At 41.3% G+C, this 20,753-nt stretch overlaps 1 protein-coding gene across 7 annotated transcripts in view; it reads right to left on the bottom strand.

Moving 5' to 3' along the window:
- The window catches only part of KIF1B (kinesin family member 1B), a 145,140-nt gene that overhangs the window by 21,941 nt on the left and 102,446 nt on the right, over positions 1 to 20,753 (bottom strand). For 6 of the 7 annotated variants that reach the window (XM_082460853.1, XM_082460852.1, XM_082460851.1 and 3 more), the window contains 11 exons: positions 19,585 to 19,833; positions 12,347 to 12,465; positions 11,277 to 11,362; positions 10,807 to 10,936; positions 10,469 to 10,631; positions 7,697 to 7,787; positions 5,806 to 5,924; positions 5,092 to 5,147; positions 2,455 to 2,563; positions 1,024 to 1,090; positions 244 to 328 (listed from right to left, as the gene is read on the bottom strand). In XM_082460853.1, the coding sequence (XP_082316979.1) occupies positions 244 to 328; positions 1,024 to 1,090; positions 2,455 to 2,563; positions 5,092 to 5,147; positions 5,806 to 5,924; positions 7,697 to 7,787; positions 10,469 to 10,631; positions 10,807 to 10,936; positions 11,277 to 11,362; positions 12,347 to 12,465; positions 19,585 to 19,833 (1,274 nt within the window). The remainder of the gene's footprint in view (positions 1 to 243; positions 329 to 1,023; positions 1,091 to 2,454; positions 2,564 to 5,091; positions 5,148 to 5,805; positions 5,925 to 7,696; positions 7,788 to 10,468; positions 10,632 to 10,806; positions 10,937 to 11,276; positions 11,363 to 12,346; positions 12,466 to 19,584; positions 19,834 to 20,753) is intronic. The other variant, XM_082460854.1, reaches the window with a different exon arrangement.

The following is a 20,753-nucleotide window of genomic DNA, read 5'->3' on the forward strand; positions in this document are numbered from 1 at the left end:
GCAGAGACTTCTCTTAGGCCCTCTCACAGCCTCGGGCACAGAACCGCTCCCACAGGCACTGAGAAAAACAATGGCAGGTTGAATAACCCATGAAGGGAGCTGAGAAACAAGAGTAGTTTCCAACTCAAGGACTCTCTTCTGACAGTCACGTTCTCCAGCGCAGCCTTCCGCACACTCCCTGTGCTCCGAACAGGGGACAGGCACTCCGTTAAGCTCCGCCCCCAGCTGCTGGAACATACTCACCTACCACCAGCTCCCGAACATCCTTCCAATGGAGTTCACTCCCTTTCTCATGGATAATGGTTACTGTGATCCTTCGCTGGATGCCCTAGATAATGGAGCAGGGTTGCAATTTAGCTGGGACAATCTCTTATTTCCTCTTGTTTGTCCTTTTCTGGATCGTCTGATGGGCAGGAAGGGGAGGTATGGAGGGAGAGGGGAATGCTGTCCACACTGCTATTCTGAACAAAGGGACACAGGTCAGGGACTGAGGAAGAGCCAGGTTCTGATATGGCTTGTAAGAACCGATGCCCAGACTGAAAGTCCCAGAGTGTGCCCATCTGGCTCATGAGCACTTTTGAGCACTGACTAAATCTACTTTTGATTTGCCAAAGGGGGACCTACATTTCATGGCCAGATTTTTAGTCCACTGAAACCTTCATCTTCAATCTCCATTAAGAACTTTTGGCTGTGAAAGCAGAGTTTCCAAACATCACAAAGTGAAAATTGTATAAAATAACATGGGAGCTGCACAAATTACTATGTAACTGAATGAAATAAAGTCTTTCAAAATAGCTCTTTTAAAATATATTTACACATAAAAGCGAGGGTATATATCAATAAATATAAGCCAAGGTTGGAGAAACATTAAGGAAAGAAAAAAAAAAAGGATGGGGCAATGTCCCCTGACCTCCAAATTCCCTTGAAATGGAGATAAAAAAGCAGAGAAACAGAGAGTTACGTTTCTTATTCTAACTTTTTTGGTGTTCCCTTCTAAGCCCTCTTTTGCTCCTTCATTAGTACCTGGTGAAGCAAAAATGTCCCCTGGCAGGGCAAGCCTGCCGTATGGTCAACCACAGCTGGAATATACCTATAAAAACAGACATGTAAAAGAAAGAAGTTAGACAGAATGCTTGTGCTAAGTGCAACTTCACCTGCGAGGTCCTCCGTGGTCACTCCAGCCCTCAGTAGTCTTTGTTTTCTAAACTCTGATCCCACGTCTCTCTCACCATCTGGGGTGGACATTTAATTGGACGGTCCTATGCATTCAGTAAACCTCTCCACATATGTATGTCTCACCATCCTGACTAGGCTGAAGTATTCATAGGGCAGTAACAGCTTCTGGCTCCGATCCCAGCTCTTTGTCTAACAGATATTTCCATAAATAACATATTACTGCAATGGCAAGTGTCAGGAGATAAGAAAGAGATAATTTCAGATTCTAGATCATTTTTTAAGAATCAGAAAGCAATTAACTCAGTAGAAACCATTTACTGTAACTACTGCTCCCTCATAATGCAAGTTATAATCACATTATAGATCTGTCTGTGGAAAGTCAAATTCCTCGAAGCAGTGTCACTACTGACAACTCTATATAGGATCAATAGAGCCAAACCTCACACACAGTAGGAACTAAATAAATGTTTTATGGATGTGATCATAATGGTATTACCCAGCATTATAAATATAGGATCATTAAGATAACATTTATCCCCTACCCTTTACACTAACTGATACAACCCCTTGCCTCTGTTTCGGGAGAGGGATCTCTTTTGTGTTTTTCAAAAGAATTTCTGAGACAACTATAAACAGTAATTACCTTCGTCACTTAGTCTAACACAGCTCATACAGAGAGAGTAAGCTGATGCTGATCATTTTGATCTGGGCCAGTGGTCCTCAACTGGGGGTAATTTTGACCCCTAGGGGCCATCTGGCAATGTCTGTTGTCACAACAGGAGGGGAGGTGCTACTGGCATCTTATGGTTAGAGGCCAGGGATGCAGCTAAATATCCTCCAATGCACAGGACAACCCCCAACAACAGAGAATCATCTGGCCCCAAATAGTGAGAGGCTGAGAATCCTTGGTCTACAGAAACATTCTGTCCCCTAATCCCCTGACATATTGATATGCCTTCGGCCCTTTTATGTGCAATATGCTTCTGACTCCCTTTGCTTTACTGCTGCTAAAACCCACTTTGCAGGTTGTCTTCCCTCATAACAAAGTGCCAGTCTCCATGATCTTGCTATTGCTAACAAGAAGGTAAATTATTATACTAGACAGTTCTCTGACAAACATGATTCAAAGAATAATATAAAGACCCTCCCCAACCCAAATTCAGTTCAAAACTGGAATGTGACAATGTTCTGTGAACCCAAAGACAAGAGAGACTCAAAATTACATTTTCTAATTTTGGAAAAGTTGTCATATTTAAAAATTTAGAAAGTTGGACTTACTCTCCTGTAGGCTCCAATTCACTGATCTCAAACCAAACCAGAAGATCGTACTTGCTCATGCTCTGGCCAAGGCTGGTTTTGCTCATGGTATTTAACTTGGTGGCTGGAACTTTTAAAAGTTTTTGGAAAATGTTAAAATTTGGTCCAAGTCTACTCAGCAAAGGTATAAGCTTCTCTAATATCAGTCTTCAAGGACACACTTGGGAAAGGCAGCGAGAGTGAGGGGATAGATTTCAGTGCAGAAGACCCAGAGAAACGTCACCGTCAACTATATTAGTACCTCTAACTTCAGAGAACAAGGAAAACAGAGAGTCAGCATCTTTTTCCCTCTCAACAAACTACCCAATGATGAGAAAACAGGTTTCATGCAGAGTAAATGTGCTCACGAAACCATTAAAAAACCTTCCCTAGACTCTCACATTTGCGGCATGCAGAGCACGGCAACAATGTGGGACAGGCAATGTGGGGCGAGCCTCGCCCATCACAGGGCCTCATCAAAGCTGCTGTGGCGGGAAAGACCCGTCCTCCAACCCAGTGGTTCCTGAACCTCCCTGCACATGAGGGTCACCTGGGGATCTTAAAGATGGCCCAGGCCACACCACCAGCCAATTAAATCACAGTCTCTAGGGGTGGGACTCAGCCCTCTGAGAGGTTTGAAGCCCCCCAGGTGATTCCAATGTGTGGACAAGTTTGGGAACCACTGGTCTCATCTGTAAATACAGGATTCTGTAAATGATCTCATGTTACCCATTTTCTTCAGATGTAAATTCCATATTCTTATCTGTACTGATGAAATATATTAGCCAAAACCCCCGTATTTTCAAGAATTTCAGATTCCACATGGTGGGCATTTTGAAACACTACGTAGAAATTCTGAAATCTTGGCAATACAAAGAGGGTTCTCTGCTCTGAACCTGGGAGCAGCGGTGTGAGAGTCCAGTGACTTGGGATCTAATTATCGCTCAACCGCTAACTAGCTATGAAACTTTGGTTGAGTCACTTAACCTCTGGGAGTCTGTCTCCTCAACTAGAAAATGACGATCATAATATCTTGCCTACTGTCTAAAAAGATGCTGTGAGGACCCACTGACACAATGCATCTGAAGGGGCTGTATGACTCCTACAGCGCTATTCAGAGGCATGGCCTGTCAGCATCATTCACCCGAGCTGAATTCCAGGTAAGCTGGTGATGATGCTAGTCAAGAAGATAATAGGGGGTTACTGGTGCTGGTGGGCATCTGAGGGTCAGAAAGCAAAACTAGAGCATTACGAAAAGCCAGCTACCAGTAGAAAACCTTTAAAATTAAAAATACCATTGCACAGAATCCACACCAACAAATATAAGGAGCCCCTCCACCACCCCCCACCCCTGGATGATGTGAAAGGGGTATAAATAGAGAAGGTGTTTCCTAAAAATCTGTCTGAAGGAAATGTGATATGATCTTGACAACGTGCTGAACTCTACATTCAGGTCAAGTAGCAAACAGAAACGTTGGTGTTTCATACACGGAGAGCCAGGCTTTAGGACCAGCCTCTGAGGATGGTTCTACATCTAAGGCAGAGCTAATTTTAGCTACTAACCATCTCGTTTAGGTACCCTCTTGGTCTGGCAGCTGGGAATTGGCAGAAAGAGAAAAGGCGGCAATGGGTCAGCCCCATCCTGGAAGGTGGCAATGGCGGAGGATGCGAGCACACTGGCATGCTCAGAAAACATGTCCAACACATGCACATTCACATAGTCAGATACGAGAAACCGAATCAGCTCAATCTTTCTCTCATGGTCTGAAGGCAGGACGGAGGCGAGGAGCACAGAGGTGGAGAATGAGCACAGGGCGGGGTGGGAATGAGGCAAGTGGGCAACGAGGAAAAGGGATGAAAATAAACAAAGAAAAATCAGAACAGGATACACGAACATGCAGAATAAACGTAATATGCAAAGGAGTGCCCAGTCACCTGACAGTTAAAGGGAGTTACACACAAAGCAGAGAGATTTAGGAACATGGAGCTTATCAAAATCTGCAGTAAGGGGCTTCCCTGGTGGCGCAGTGGTTGAGAATCTGCCTGCCGATGCAGGGGACACGGGTTCGAGCCCTGGTCTGGGAAGATCCCACATGCCACGGAGCAACTAGGCCCGTGAGCCACAACTACTGAGCCTGCGTGTCTGGAGCCTGTGCTCCGCAACAAGAGAGGCCGCGACAGTGAGAGGCCCGCGCACCGCGATGAAGAGTGGCCCCTGCTCGCCGCAACTAGAGAAAGCTCTCGCACAGAAACGAAGACCCAACACAGCCAAAAATAAATAAATAAATTAATTAATTAAAAAAAAAAAAAAGACTGACCACATGCCTTAAGGTGTAACATAGGTAAATATTAAATAGGGATTGTACAAGGTAAAACAAGAATTAAAAAAAAAAAAAAAAAATCTGCAGTAAGAAGACCACAGTACCGGCTGGGATATAGAGCCCTATTGTTTGGCACCTCTTATTTCACATCAGGAACCAACAATTCTAGTTCCTACTAGATACTGGAACACACAAGGATGCACAGAAGTGGAGTAGGAATTTGAATATGATTTTTTTTATCTGAAAAGTCACTCAGAATAAGAGATGTACATCATACAAAGAACGCAGCTGTGCTCACCTGGCTTGGATAGTGGCATGGGCGGAGGGAAGAATCGTCGAGATGGCTGGGGTGGACTGCAAAGGAAGACAAAAGTTCTTCAAGACTAAACAGTCCCATGCTGGTATTAATGGCGTGTTTAAATCCCCTTTAGAAACGGATCATTTGTACTTTCAACTCTGGTACATTATCAGATATCAGATATAAACCCACACAGTAAAACTGAGGCTAAGACATTTTGATAAAAGTCCCCTTGTAAGTCAGAGCTAATAAACAAGAAAACTCTTTCTGTTATAACATAGACACTCTGCCATCATCCCAAAGTCCCCATCACCGTCCCCCTCCCCAGTTTTGATGTCTCCACTTAGAGACACATGCTTCATAGTGACTTTATGCTTCATAAAGTTCTGGGTGGTTAGGACCAATTACACACAACTTTCAGGTTATATCCCTATCACCTCAACTTTCTATCCTATTCAAAGTCTCTTCCTACAAAAAGACAGTACTCAAGGTCACCTGGGCAAAACTCAATTTGCTCTACCTACAGTTAGTGACTGGGTGGCTTAGAAGAAAGATGGTGATGTTTCTGAAATGGAAACATAGGGTAATATATAAAACTGTTATTTACCTATCTTAATTCCTCAAAAGATTTCTTCTTTTCCAGCAAGTGACAGTAACAACAATAACAACAACAACAATATCAATAACAAAAATCTTTGCTCATTCGGTCCAAACCTGTTAAGCTCCTGTCCTTGCAGGTGAAGTGGGTGCTGCTGATAATGCCCAAAGACTTCAAACACGATAGGCTTGGTTTTGATATAGTCCACAAATGATTCCGTAACCTCCACTGCAATCTAATAAGGAATAAAGGCAACCTAGATTAGCGAAAGATTTATTATAGGAAAATACACATTTTTGGGGCAAACAGCACTACAGCACTTTGAGTACCCAGTATGTGCTGGGAATTTTACTATGCAGGCTTCTCACACCAAAAGAGAGGGGCTCTTCTCTGGTTTTCTTTCTACAGTAACTTCACCAAGCTTCAGGCATTCAACACCCTCCAGTGTCCACCCCAAATGACCTCTGGCCCCTCTGCTGCCCTTCACACAATGTTTGGACTCAATCTGCTGCTCCCTTCACCTGCTCTCTCCTCCACCGTGCCTGAGGGCTGGCCCAGGCTGCAGCCGTGCCTGGGAGGCCTTCCCACATCTCTGTACCTCTGTCATCCGTGTACTTCAAGGCCCAGCTCAAACAGCAACAACAATATGAAAAACATGACTGCAGACTCTGTGCCAGGTACAATGCCAAGCGTCACCCACCTTTTCTTATTTACACTACAGTCTTCAGGAAGTTCCCCCACCTCCTTTTTCTACAAAAACATCCACCCCCAACAAAGAATGTAGCTTAAAAGACTCTTCCCATTAGCAGAAATAACTCTCCCTTCTCTACTCCCGTTGCATTTAATGAATACCTTTCGAATGTTTCTATATCCTGTACCACTATTGTTTAAATATGCATTTTATTTCCCCTATCATAATTCTCAGCTCTTCGGAGGCATAACCTACCCTGTGATTCATCTGAGCGCCCCCAGTGGCGTCAGGCACAGTCCTTGTGCACAGGAGCCAATCAATATTTATCATATACAGGCACGCTCTTATTTATACAATTAAACATAAAAAAGGAAACAGTGTGTTCTGTATTTGCTTGTTCCATTTCTGGAGTTGTCCCTTCCTCTCGCATTTTAGGGAGTGGATTATGGCTGGCAAGAGAACGAGACTGTTCAAGCAGTAGTGAAGCTCCTGGATGCTAGAGCCACGTTTCCCTGGGTTCAAACCCCACCTCTGCCTCTTCCTAGCTTTATAACCTTGGTGAGTGACTTCGAGTGCTCTCTGCCTCGGTAATCTCAACTATAACGTGGGGATTCTGATAGTATATGGCATAAAAGTGAGGATTAAGTGAATTAAGACACAAAAACACACCTATAACAATGACTGACACAAAATAAGCTCTCAGTGAATGTTAGCTATTGTAATGAGGATCATGCCTTTTGAACAGAGTTGAGCAAATCTTTCTAGAAGAGATGGAAAGTCTGTTTTCTTATTCCACTTATGAGAGAGTTGTAAGGGGCATTAAAGGACTAATCATAGAATCAGCTGCAAGGAAACAGATTCTGAATCTTAATTTAGCTACAAAATGTATTTCATAGTTTCTACATTATTTGCAACCAAATTATTTGTCTCTTATGGTTTAAAGAATAACATATTAACTTTAACAAAACTCATATGCAACATGCTTATTATCCTAGGAAGGAAACACTAAAACAACTCACTACATTCAAACCGACAAAGAATTTATTGGCAGACCCACCCCCAGGCTACTCACAGGCCCCACTGTAATTCAGAGAAGATGCTGCCTGTTCTGTCCACTGAGGATTAGCTCAGGGCCCTGGCCGCTCCCTCCACTGTCTGTTCTCATCACAGAGCTGCCCCTGCACAGCAGCTTAGATTATCATCCTTCTTCAGCTGAGAAAGCCAAAGGGACCCACACATGACGACTGCCTCACCCCAGCTGCTTCAAGTTACCATAAACCCGCAAAACATTTGGCAAAAACGTCCACGTCACTTACATTCTGCACATGATAAAAGCCCAGAGGACTTCCTCTGCCATGGTTTTTGAGGGGTTCAGTGGAGAATGCTTCATCATGGCGATGCAAAAAGCTTAAGAGAAAAAAAAAAGAGCCACGTGAATTTCGTATTAATGGTTTCATCAGGATCAGCTTGGACCCCACGGAAAGCAGCACCTTACTTAAGTAGAGTCTTTAACTGAGTCAAAGTATTTCCGTTTCCTTGTAGAGAATGTTCTCCATATCACTCAGATAGCATTTTAGCTTTTATGTCAAAAATGACTTAAAAATCAACTAACCCTATCACCTAGCCATGTGAATGTATGAAGAGTGAATTCAGTGAACTCCTATTCCCTTGTAAAAGTTTTTACTGAAAATAAAAATTGTGAAATCATTTTGTACAGAAAAGATATGGCAGATTAAAGCTTCTATAAGGTAGTATCAAAGCCTGTGGACAACATACTTGCCTGGGAGTCTAAGACCAGCTAGGAGGAGATTCAAATATCACCTCTTCCAGGAAGACTTCCCTGACTCACTCAAACAGTTCTATGTTCCCACAGCACTAGAGACCTATTTTTCTTCAACAGCAATGATATCATTGTTTGTAATAATGTATTTATTTGCTTGTCTCCCCAAAAGGCAGTGAGTGTCTCCCACAGGGCTCTAAATGTAGAAAATACTCCTGAAATATTTGAGTCAGTGGGCTATATTGACTTATTCTCATAAATATGAGATTTTATTGTTCTCTCTCCCTCCCTATTATTAGTCTGACATAAAAAGAAGCGGAGAATTATAGAATACTCAATTCAAAGATTTACTGCCAGATAGAAATATCCACCAGAAGGACATCCCACACTCCTGCAAGAAAAAAATGGAAATAATACTTTTTTTTTTTTTTTGGCTGTGCCATGCGGCATGTGGGATCTTAGTTCCCCGACCAGGGTCTGCAGTGGAAGCGCAAAGTCTTAACCACTGGACCACCAGGGAAGTCCAAGAATACTTAGAGTAGGGGGTAGAAAGACCAGGATCATGAACTCCGAGTCTTCCAAATTACACCTGACCTTTGAACAACACAGGTTTGAACTGTGTGGGTCCACTTATATGTGGATTTTTTTCCATAGTAAATACTAGGGTATTGCACAATCCGCAGTTGGTTGAATCCTTAGATGCAGAACTGCGGATATGGTGGAACCCTGGATATACACTCGGATTTTTGACTGTGCGGAGGGTCAGTGCCCTAACTCCTGAGTTGCTCAAGGGTCAACTGTAATTCACTGAGCCCGAAGACAGTGGTGTACTTTTGCCAGGCATCCAAATCACTGATGTCACATACTGCTGTGGCACTGCAGCATTCCATATTACGGGTACTCTTGTCTATTTTCTTTCTTCTCATTTTCTCCTTACCTCTCTCCCTTTCCTTCTCTTACTTCTTACTCCTTTTTTTCTTCCAATTTCTTCCTCTCCACACCACACAGTGTACCTACCAGAGGCGCCATGAGCATCAGCTGATCTCTGATCTACACTCCAACAAGGCTCTGCTTGGAGCAGATACAAATATCCTGGGGTTCCACACAGGTGACACATGAAATCATTCACACTGCTCTACAGCTGTGTTTTCCCTATGCAGGCCAGATGAGAGTTTATAAAAACCTCAGAAGAATCTGAGTCTTCTTTCAGCATGAGTCAACATGCCCTTTCCTCCAGAGCTAATGCCAGGTGGAGATGCTACTCTCTTTTTAGGAGATTTTAGGACAGAAGTCAACATACCACTATTGCCATTTCAGATGTCAGTTAACCAAGTAGGTCTTTTCCATAAAATACATCAGTTACTAACTGAGGCTATTAGGGAAAACACATTAAATGGGCAAAATCTACACTGGATGGATACTATTTCATCAATTATAAGTTACAGCAAATGGTATTAGTGGCTTACTATGTAATAATCACATTTAATTGAGGACTTGGCTAAAATCTATGTAAAAAGTAATGCTGCTTTAGGACCCCAGGGAAGGCTAAGGCACATACTGAGGGGAAAGGAATGGCAGAAATCTAAAGCAGCCTCTTGGTGGCACCAGTGGCAAACTGGGGGCTTTAGGAATGGGGTGGCTTAGACTTCATTCTCTTGTACTGTGGCCCTTTCCAAGTACTGAAGACATATTGATGTTTGGGGGTATTAAAACTTAAAGATTCTCCAAAAAAATGTTTTTGGAGGTCTTGAAAGTACCTAGAGCACAGAGCTCCAGAGGGTTATAGGATAGAAAATGCTTAGAAAGTGGATGAGAAATGAAACCTGTCACATCTTCTCTACGTACTTACTAGCTTTTTTTCAGTGGATGCAGAATTTTGCTGCTCTTTAAATGACTTACATTTTCCCTTTCCCAAGTATTAAATAAGCATAATTGGCGGTTGGATAATTCATTGCTTTCATACTTGTTTATTAACGAGACATTTCGGCATGAAGAGCATTTAAAAAGACTAATAAGTAGGCTCATCTGGATCTGATCCTATACTCCTGGCAGAGGGGGACAGTCCACAACCAAACCTTCTAGCAGGATATGTGGCCACACTCCTCCCCACAATGAACTCTGTTTCATTCCATTGTAGGTTTCCAGTTCTTACTCCCATCTTGAGTGAAGAAAGCATTTGATTTCAGCGGCTGGTAGTCATTTCTCTCTCAAGAGTGTACTACCTGGCAAGTGTCAGATCCCTCTATAGTGCACAAAGGACATCATCTGGGGTAAGAGCTTAGGGAGGCAGAGCAAAGGGGCGGCTTACTTGAACTGACAGAAGATATCTGCATACTCTGGGAGGATTCCACTGGCCTGCAACACTGTTACACGGAAAGTGAAGGCACTGCCCAGTTTCAGGTGGTTGCCAATCTCTTCAGAAAATCCTTCCATTACCATCTTACCATCCAGCAAAGTGCTTGACTTCAAATCTAAAGAGGGTCAAATGAACACACGTATGGTTCAAGTAACACACAAAGCACCTTTCAGAGAGGAGAGTGTATCTTTCCATCCCTAGTTGATAAAAGCAACTATCTTCCTTGACAATGGTAAGTATTTTTCCTTCTTTGAAAACATATGCAATCATAGTACACTCTGATTACACACCCAAGTCATTCATTCGATTGATTTCTTCTGGAGGAGTGATGACCTCAGAACTCTGACCCTGTCCTTCCACAATCCTCAGCTCCTCCAAGGATAGACCAGAACGGGTCATGGCAACCGAAGAAAAGTCACTCTGAAAACAAGGCAGGGATAAGTAGATGATAAAGTAGTATGACAACATATTTTCCCCCCATTTCCTTATGTTTATTTGCCCAACAAATAATAGTGACTGAAAAGTTATGTGGATTAAGAGCTGCCTGAGAAAAGGCAATACAACACAATATAAATGCTGGGCCTTTACCCTTACCTCGGTAATTGTTAGACATGTCCCATATTCTATTAACTATCCTGTGGTAACCTATACTTTTTAGTTCTAGGCAGAACTGCTCTCCAGTGCTGAACATCCTCCTTACAAAACCTGTCTACCTCCTTATCCTCCCACAAGGTTTTCCTCTTCCTGGAAGATTTCTCACCTGATTAAAGTACTCATTATCAAAAGATATTTTAGCTGTTCCTGACTGTCGAATTCCAGAGCCATAATCAGGAGCTTCTTCGTCCGCTAAGTAGAGGGAAAAAAAAAAAGCAAGAAAAAAAAAGCAAGGATGAGACTAGATATGGGGACAAGGAGGAATGACTCCTATTGGATTACAACAATAAAAATATGTAGGAAAGTAAAATAAAAATAAGTAGGAGACAGTGGGCCTTAGGGTTCTCAAACTTTAATACAAGAGGAGACACTAAAGAACAAGTCTTTTGCATGAGAAAGAAAGAGACCAAAGCAGTAAAGTCAAATAGGCTGCTTCCAACTCTACTCAGGTAAACTTACCACCTCCTTAGCTCGAATGAAACTAATGAATAAAGGATCGGTTTCATTCTTGATGTTGTTCAAATGTCATACTTAGAAATACTGATCCCTTCACTTGACAAGATTATATTCAATAATACTCAATAAATATTTGAAAATATTAGACTGTACTTGTGAAGACCTCCATAGCTCAACGCTGGTGACTATCACGCATTTCCACGGGGAAAGGCTGAAAGAGGTCACTAAATACAGCACAGCAGTTGGAAACTAAAACAGAAACGTTACAGGGAACAGCCACATTCTTTCTTCAGAATGTAGGCTGGATCTTGGAAAAAAGTATAAAGTGTCAAGATCTTGATCCACGCATTGCAAAATAGCAGCCAAAGGACAGAAATGTCTAGCAGAAGTATCCTGAGAGAAAATTAGGCAAGAAACCGTCTGAAAATCCTCTGTTATTTCTGAAGCAGTTAAGATACATCATTTAAAATGCAAATGACTTTTATAAAGGTAACCCAAGGGTTGTTCTTCATGTTAAAGGAAATCCCTTTACCCCATTATTCCAGAACAGCAGTAGCCCAAACCAAACAGGATCTACTTGTGATACTTGGGAACAACAGCTAGAAAGGAAGCAATAAAGGCTTTCTTCAGTCTGCACTGAAGCGCGGCCCCTACGGAACTGGCCTGCTTTGTCTTGAGGCAGAGGACCCACTGCCCTCATTTCAGAAGAGGGGTGCCTACCTGCGATGGCCTGCACAGCCACACGGAGAAATCCCCGCACTTCGCCCTTCTCACTGACAACGGCCACCCTGTGAATCAGGGGCACGGGGTACAGCAGGTTGCTCAGGTAAACAAATGCTCTAGAGACAGAAACCAGGAGACAGACATCTGAGCATCCCACAGGCAGAGAAGGTGGCTTTCAGATTTACTGAGAATACCTTCATGAAACTGTGAGCTGGCTTCTGGGCCCTGTCTTAAGGTCACCTCTCTGTTCTGTACTCGCAGACTGCCTCCTGTTGCTTTTTCAGAATACATAACGTATAAACAAATGCAAATGCTTGGTAAAGCAGTGGAAAAGACCAACGTACACCAAATTACTCCCTGTAAGAATTACTACCATAGGTAGAGTGACCATTGGAAGTAGACTTCCAAGATACTCCTCTACAAATACTGCTATGAGTGGGAAAAGGGAGCCCATTAAGGAGTTTAACCTTTTAATGTAACTAATTACAAAGAGGTTTTTGTTTTTTTTCCCTGATAATACAGAAATCAGGAGACAAAAATGGTCAGAGAAATGTGACTGAAATACAGTCAATAACTCTAAAATAGATTTCAAGTCACAACATTGTGGGTCTTTATTTTTACCCTAAGAAATGACTATGATCTTTAGGCAGGGTGACTGACACATATGGGCAGAAAGGCCATGTAGCCAGAAATTTCTTTGTTAGTGAGCTTATAAGAGACTCTGGATGGACATCAAGATAAATGCTAAGGGAGAAGGAGACAGCTGATCCCTAAAGGATTGCTTTTGCTTCTAGGGTTCAAAACTTTATTCAGAAATGCATATACATGAGGTAAGACCTAACATTTTTCAACTTCAAATGAACTAGCAAAGTCGTATCACATTTGTTCTCTTTTTTTCTTCTTTCATTATTTTGTAGCTATTGACTTTTTTTAAGCAACACAAACTGGTGATCACAAAGCTTGGGTGTTCATTCCAATTAGTGGGTGGGAAATAGAATCTAGTTCCTACTATTACTCCTGTCTTCCCACTTGGTATATGCTGATCTTTGAAGACAAGACAAGACAAAGAGCAAACATTTGCATCAAGAAATCACACATAACTAAATGTGACACATGCAGGCATACCTCGTTTTATTGTGTTCCACTTTCTTGTGCTTTGCGAATATTGCATTTTTTACAAATTAAAGGTTTGTGGCAACCCTGTCTCCAGCAAGGCGCCATTTTTCCAACAACATTTGCTTGCTTCATGACTCTGTGTCACATTTTGGTAATTCTCACACTATTTCAAACTTTTTCATTATTATTATTTTTTTATGGTGATCTGTCATCTTTGACATTACAGTTGTAATTATTTAGAGGTGCCACAAACCACAACCATACAAGACACTGAACTTAACCGATAAATGTGTGTTCTGACTGCTCCACCAACAGGCCATTCCCCTGTCTCTCTCCCTCTCCTTGGGCCTCCCTATTTCCTGAGACACAACAATACTGAAATTAGGACAGTTAATAATCCTACAATGGCCTCTTAAGTGTTTAAGTGAAAGGAAGAGTCTCATGTCTCTTACCTGAACTCAAAAGTTAGAAATGACTAAGTTTAGTGAGGAAGGCATGTTGAAAGCTGAGACAGGCTGAAAGCAAGGCCTCTTGTGCCAGTCAGAGAAGTTGTGAATGCAAAGGAAAAGCTCTTGAAGGAAATTAAAAGTGCTACTCCAGTGAATACACAAGTGATATAAGATAGCGAAAAAGCCTTATTGATGACATAGAGAAAGTTTTAGTGGTCTGGATAGAAGATCAAAACAGCCACAACATTCCCTTAGGCCAAAGCCTAATCCAGAGCAAGGCTCTAACTCTCTTCAATTCTATGAAGGCCAAGAGAGGTAAAGAAGCCACAGAAGAAAAGTCTGGAGCTATCAGAGGTTGGTTCATGATGTTTAAGGAAAGAAGTCGTCTCCATAACATAAAAGTGCAAAGGGAAGCAGAAGTGCTAATGTAGAAGCTGCAGCAAAGTATCCAGAAGTCCCAGCTAAGTTAATTAATGAAGGTGGCTACACTAAATAAGAATTTCAGTGTAGATGAAACAGCCTTTTATTGGAAGAAGATGCCATCTAAGACTTTCAGAGCTAGAGGGAAGTAAATGTCTAGCTTCAAAGGACAGACTGACTCTCTCGTTAGGGGCTAATGCAACTAGTGACCTGTAGTTGAAGCCAATGATCATTTACCATTCTGAAAATCCTAGGGCCTTTAAGAATTATGCTAAATCTACTTTGCCTGTTTTCTATAAATGAAACAACAAAGCCTAGATGACAGCACATCTGTTTACAACATGGTTTACTGAATATTTTAAGCCCACTGTTGAGACTGACTGCTCAGGGCAAAAAAAAAAAAGAGCCCTTTAAAAATATTACTGCTCACTGACAATGCACCTGGTCGGTCACCCAAGAGCTCTGATGGAGATGAATGTTTTCGTGCCTGCTAACACAACATGCATTCTGCAGCCCATGGGTCAAGGAGTAATTCTGACTTTCAAGTCTTGTTATTTAAGAAATACATTTTGTAAGGCTACAGCTGCCATAGACAGGGACTTCTTTGATGGACCTGGAAAGGATTCGCCCTTGTAGGTGCCATTAGGAACATCTGTGATTTGTGGGAAGAGGTCAAAATATCAATATAAACAGGAGTTTGGAAGAAGTTGACTCCAACCCTCATGGATGACTTTGAGGGATTCAAGACTTCAGTGGAGAAAGTAACTGCGGACGTGGTAGAAATAGCAAGAGAAAAAGAATTAGAAGTGGAGCCTGAAGATGGGACTGGATTACTATAGTCTCATGATAAAACTTTAATGGGTGAAGAGTTGCTTCTTATGGATGAGCAAAGAAAGTGGTTTCTTGAGATGGAATCTACTTCCAGTGAAGATGCTGGGAAATGACAACAAAGGATTTAAAATATTACATAAACATAGCTGATAAAGCAATGGCAGGGTCTGAGTGGACTGACTCCAATTTTGAAAGTTCTACTGTGGGTTAGATGCTATCAAACAGCACCCTCCACCAGCAAAAAGCCTACTTCACTGAAGGCTCAGATGATGGCTAGCATATTCCTTTTAGCAATAAAGTATTTTTTAATTAAGGTACATACATTGTTTTTTTAGACATAACGCTTTGCACGCTTAATAGACCAAATGTAATGTAAACATAACTTATATGCATTGGGAGACCAAAAAAGGCACGTGACTGGCTTTATAGCGATATTTGCTTTTATTGCAGTGGTCTGGAAACAAACCAGCAATATCTCCGAGGTATGCCTGTATGCATGTCTGCACCTTTTCCTGCTCTGAATCTACTTTAAAACAAAGAAAAGGAAGATGGAGCGGATTCTTGGGATTTCAACTACAAGTAATGAAAACAATTCTGAAAATAGACAAAATACACCACAGAAAAACAAATGTTAATAAAACTGAAAGAGCATAAATGAAACATGAATGAAAGTATAACAAAAATAATTGCAAGTGGACACTGAATCAGATCAAATGATGTCTACTTCCCTTTCAGTCTGCTCCAAAGGTGGGGGAGGGCAATGCTAAAAAAGAGGGATAGAGCTCCAGTGTACAAAAATTTTTAAAAGAAAAGTCTAAAAAGGATTACAAACAAGACTCTCAAACATCAACTACTGTGATAGAGTTTAAAGACTACGAATTTGGCATAAGGTACCAAATGGATAATTTCACTTTCAAAGTCAGCACACATACAGACCACCTTCATTTCTTACTGGCATTCCAGCCACTGCCCACGTTCAATGCCTTGGCCATTAAAGAGCCATCGCATATGCTCGTCCCCTGTCTGCTGTCCTCTCTGAGTTCTACTACCCACCTCATGCCTTTGATGTCACATCTTATTCCAAATACCACTCTCTTATGACAGGTCTCCCTAGTGTTGTATGATCTCAGTAACACACAACTCCATCATTGCTATGATTTCCATTTATTTATGTAATTATTTGTCTGTCTCACCCACCAGACTGAAAACCCATGAGGGCAGGAACCATGTCTGGTCAATAAATATCTGGTGAGTGATTGAACATCACTCATCATTATGTACATAAGTGAATGGGAAAGTGATCTGTCCTCTATCTTTAAGTAGAAGTGGAAGATTTTTCCAGAAAAATGGGTTAAACCAGAGGTAGAGAAGCAAAGCCATTCAACTCTATATTAGGTTGATTTTTCAAAGCCATACTCATGATGGATATTAACTATATAGGACATGTTTAGATTCCTAACCATATTTAATTTGTATAGCTATTTTTATACTTAAAAGTAGCTACTCAAAAACAAGAACCACTGTTTTAAGTTACAATAAAGTGCTGTTTGAGCCAACGTTAAAGAAGAATCTCCTTTCTGTCTATGGCAACGGCTACTCCAAATGTGGAAGAACAGGAAGTATTCTTGTAAACTTCCCTTTCTGGAAGACAGAACTCTGTAATTCAGTGGCAGTGGCGTGTGCATTGGCGCTGTGACTACACAACTGCACAGTCACTAGACAGCTCCTTGTCTTATTATTATAACATAGGCTTTAGTCCAAAATCAATGCTTTGGGCTCTATAAATGTTCTCTCACGAAGTTTTTTAAACTGGAATCTTTATAATTATTCTTCATTCTTGAGAATCCTTGTACCTTGACCTAGCAGACTGAAAGAGAACAGGGACGAGAGAGGGGAAGATGTAAAGGATGTATTAGCATAAAGTTCTATGAAGTTACATAAAAAGGGAAACAAATTCTGTCAACATAAAGATAATAAAAACCAGCATAATTATGATTCTAGTTACAGAAAGAATGTCAGTTCAGGTACTTAGGTCACAGAATAACCAGGAGACTTTTAACCCAGAACACTAGCCTAAATATTTTACATTTCATCCCAAATGATGACGGATGGTTCATAACATCCCAGCATGCCATAAGAGAATAGCTAAAGGGACAAGCTCTTTTAATTTTCATATAAAAATTCACCAGAGGCAGCCAAGGCCATGAATCAAAACCTATAAATGGAATTTTACAAAAAACTGGAAAATTTTATAAGTAAATCGTATTTGCAATTATGTGCCAATACGGGAAATCTAATCCCGTGAATCACAAAAACAGCAAAGAAGTTACTCCTCTTACACAGAGAATGACTGGTACATAACTGGGTGATGTTGCATTATTACAAATTGTTTGTAGGTAAGAAATGCAGTCAAGGGTGAAAACAAAGAGCTATCCTTCACTCTGCTGACTGCTATGATTTCACCTTCTCCCCTAATACTTTTCTTGCAAAGCAAAGTCAGTTTTAGAACCTGGGAACCCAAAGAAATGGAAAGGTCAATTCCTGAGCCATAGCTCCACAAATAATTTATTTGAAAATCAAAGTAGAGTTGATTGCCTTATATCTACACTTAAATCTGATATGATTAAAATGAGAGAAAATACATATATCTTAACGCAGAGAATTTCAGCATTACGCGGGATTTTCATACAACTGACTCAAAATACAAATGCTTCTGAGTAGAACTCTGAGTAGAACCAGGATATTCATTTTGCTAGTGTGGATGAAAGAATACAAAAGATGAAAAAGATCTTTAATGCTTTTTCTTCTCCCTACCTAACTCTACATTTTATACTTCAGAACCTAACAGGCCTCAGTTTTAGTTGCTTGTCCTAAGTTAGGTCAGTGTTCTTTCCACCACACCACATAGGGTGAAGCTACCTATTCCTCATGTGTGATGATGTAGAACAAAGTGAGCAGCGTGAGAAGCTGCAAGACTGGCATCAGGACCAAGCAGTTTGTGGATAAAAACTTGATTCCAACTTCCGACCCTCTCAGAAGAGGACGGAAACAGCCATAATGTAAGGAAAGCATTATGGTCCCATTATTTGTACACAGAAGTACCTTTCTCAACTTTAATATAAATCAGCTTCTCTGAAATTCTAAGCATCTATTCCTGGCAATACACCAGACAATATTCATGGTTGTATAATCCTTTATATTTATTCATGGAAAAACTGAATAAATGCCCCTTTACCATTGTAAAACCCCAAGACTGTCTAACAGTACAACCCACAGTCATAATTGAGGCTTTAATTTCTATCAAAAAGCTTTTCCTTTCCCCCCTCCATAAAAGTGATCATCTTCTACATTATTTATTTAGTTCTCACCAGGTAACCAACACCACACTCCAAGCTAAGTTTTAGAACCTTGTGTCCCTAATGGGTCAGGAGACTCGCTGCACTTTCATATTTTTAGATAACTGGTGCTTATCCACTAACACTAATGTAATTTCCCTTATTTTTAAAGGGTTCAACAATATGTGGTTTTAATGCAGCATTGAAATTAAATCAAAACATAGACATAATTTTTTGTTAATCCAGTGAGTGCTGCACTGTTGAATTTGTAATTAAAATTACTTCAGCATGAAGACTGTCTGTAGACAAAGACCCCAGTATTAGGAACATGTGCCTGAGAGCTCTGCATCACTGACAGATGGGGCCAGAGACAATGCCTTGGTTTGGTAAGCTGAACTTAACACAAAGCAGTGTCATGGAGCACTGAACAAATATCCATTGTTGATGGTTTCAACTGATAATTTTATGAGATTCATCATTATAATGCCTATAGGTAAAATCTTAGCACAAGCCAAAGATCTATGAAACTGGCCAAAGAAAGGCATCCATTTTAGTTAGACAAAGAGGAAACTTCACGCTCCTGGTTCTCTTCTGGACTCACAGACTAAGCAAGAAGTAAACCTAACACTACTCCTGATTCCACTTCTGTCCTCGCGATTCCTGCTGATGCCACGAGTCCTTTCAGCCCAGCCTTGGACTTGCTCTGCTATCCTTCTCACGTTGCCCCTTTTACTTTCTCACTCACATTCCCACAAAGAGGAAACATCAGACACAATAACATTCTTCAACTCCGTAACGGTGTGACTCTTAGCTTTGATTACTTTCTCCTCCGGGGTCTCCCCCTTCAGAACAAAATTACTGGGCAGTTTAAGACAAGGAATCCTCCACGGAGAGTGTCCACACGCTGCCGCATGCTGTACCGAGTAGGCCAAGTACCTCACAGACGCTGCCTGAGGGCTCTCTCAGCCAGATCAGCGTGTCATGAATTGAACTGGCCAAAGCAAAATTGTCCAAAATTGCACAAGGAGCCTCTTTAGAGCAAGAGCTGGTCCCTTTTTGCCTTTCTCACTTTAACCTCACCAACCTTCCCACTAAAATGAACCATGGGGATCTGTCGTAAAACGGGTCATGCCCATCACTGAAGAGATCTGATCCCTCCTCCGTCCCTGCGTCAGAGCCGGTGTCATCCACGAATGCCTCATCATCAAAATCCTCCATCTCATCTTGCTGCTCGTCAGCCAGCTCAGTGATGTCGGAATCGGCCGTGGAAAAAGTGGGGGAGGGCGTGCGGTCAGCAAGGCGCTCATTCACACAGCCGTGGAAAATGGGGGCGCTAGACACCAGGTAAGATACCGACGGACACAGCCAAGGAGAGAGGAATAGTTGGTTAAACAGGAAGCTACAGCTGCCAACAGGACAGAACCCACTGGGGAACCAAAACAACACAAGCAAGTGGAAAAGCAAAGGGATAAAATAAGCATAAATCATCTGGCTCAGGTGAAATGGAACAAGGACTGATCCTTGGAATGAGAAAAGCAAAGGAAATACATGAGTAGAATATCCGAGGTAAATAATGTGCTGTAAAACATTTAAGTTCTCCAGTTCACACAAAAGATCAGCAGCCAGGTCTCAAAGGAGCCACTCAATATTAGGTGAAATAATAAGGTTTAAATCTTTATTCCAATTCCCATGTCATCTCTGAGCAGAAAACAAAACGGATGAAATGGTATATGGCAAAGCAGGTATGTGCCTTGCTTGGGTAAGACGTGTTTGGCCAATTCATCTCTTTGAAAACGCTCTATCAGAGTAAACTGGAAAAGACTTACTTCATTTCTACAAAATACTATGACTTCAGCTCCACCTTTTAACCCAGTTCCTTTAAAACTGTTGGAAAGTTTTTGCAATTAGAAAATTTTTCAAATTCTGAAATCATTAAGGTGAAAACTTACACTTCTCTGCTTTAAAAATTCTAAACCTCTAAGAACGTGACTCAATATGGACTCACGTTAAATGCTGAAAGTACAGTATACACAAAAAAGGCTCAGGTGGATTACTAAGGTGTACAATTATTCACTCTTGGCAAAGACTAAAGTGAGATGAACTGCTTTAAAAATTAAAGTGAGGACATCAGGTCATGGAGAGATTGCAGTCTGATAAATTGGATGTCATACTGTGATTTTAAACTATGCAGCATACAGACACAGGTTTCCTTTTTCTTTTAAATCTATCTTGGTCAAGTGTAAGACATTTTGT

Source organism: Balaenoptera physalus (genome assembly GCF_965194825.1).
Source record: "Balaenoptera physalus genome assembly, chromosome: 1".
NCBI classification, from domain to species: Eukaryota; Metazoa; Chordata; class Mammalia; order Artiodactyla; family Balaenopteridae; genus Balaenoptera; species Balaenoptera physalus.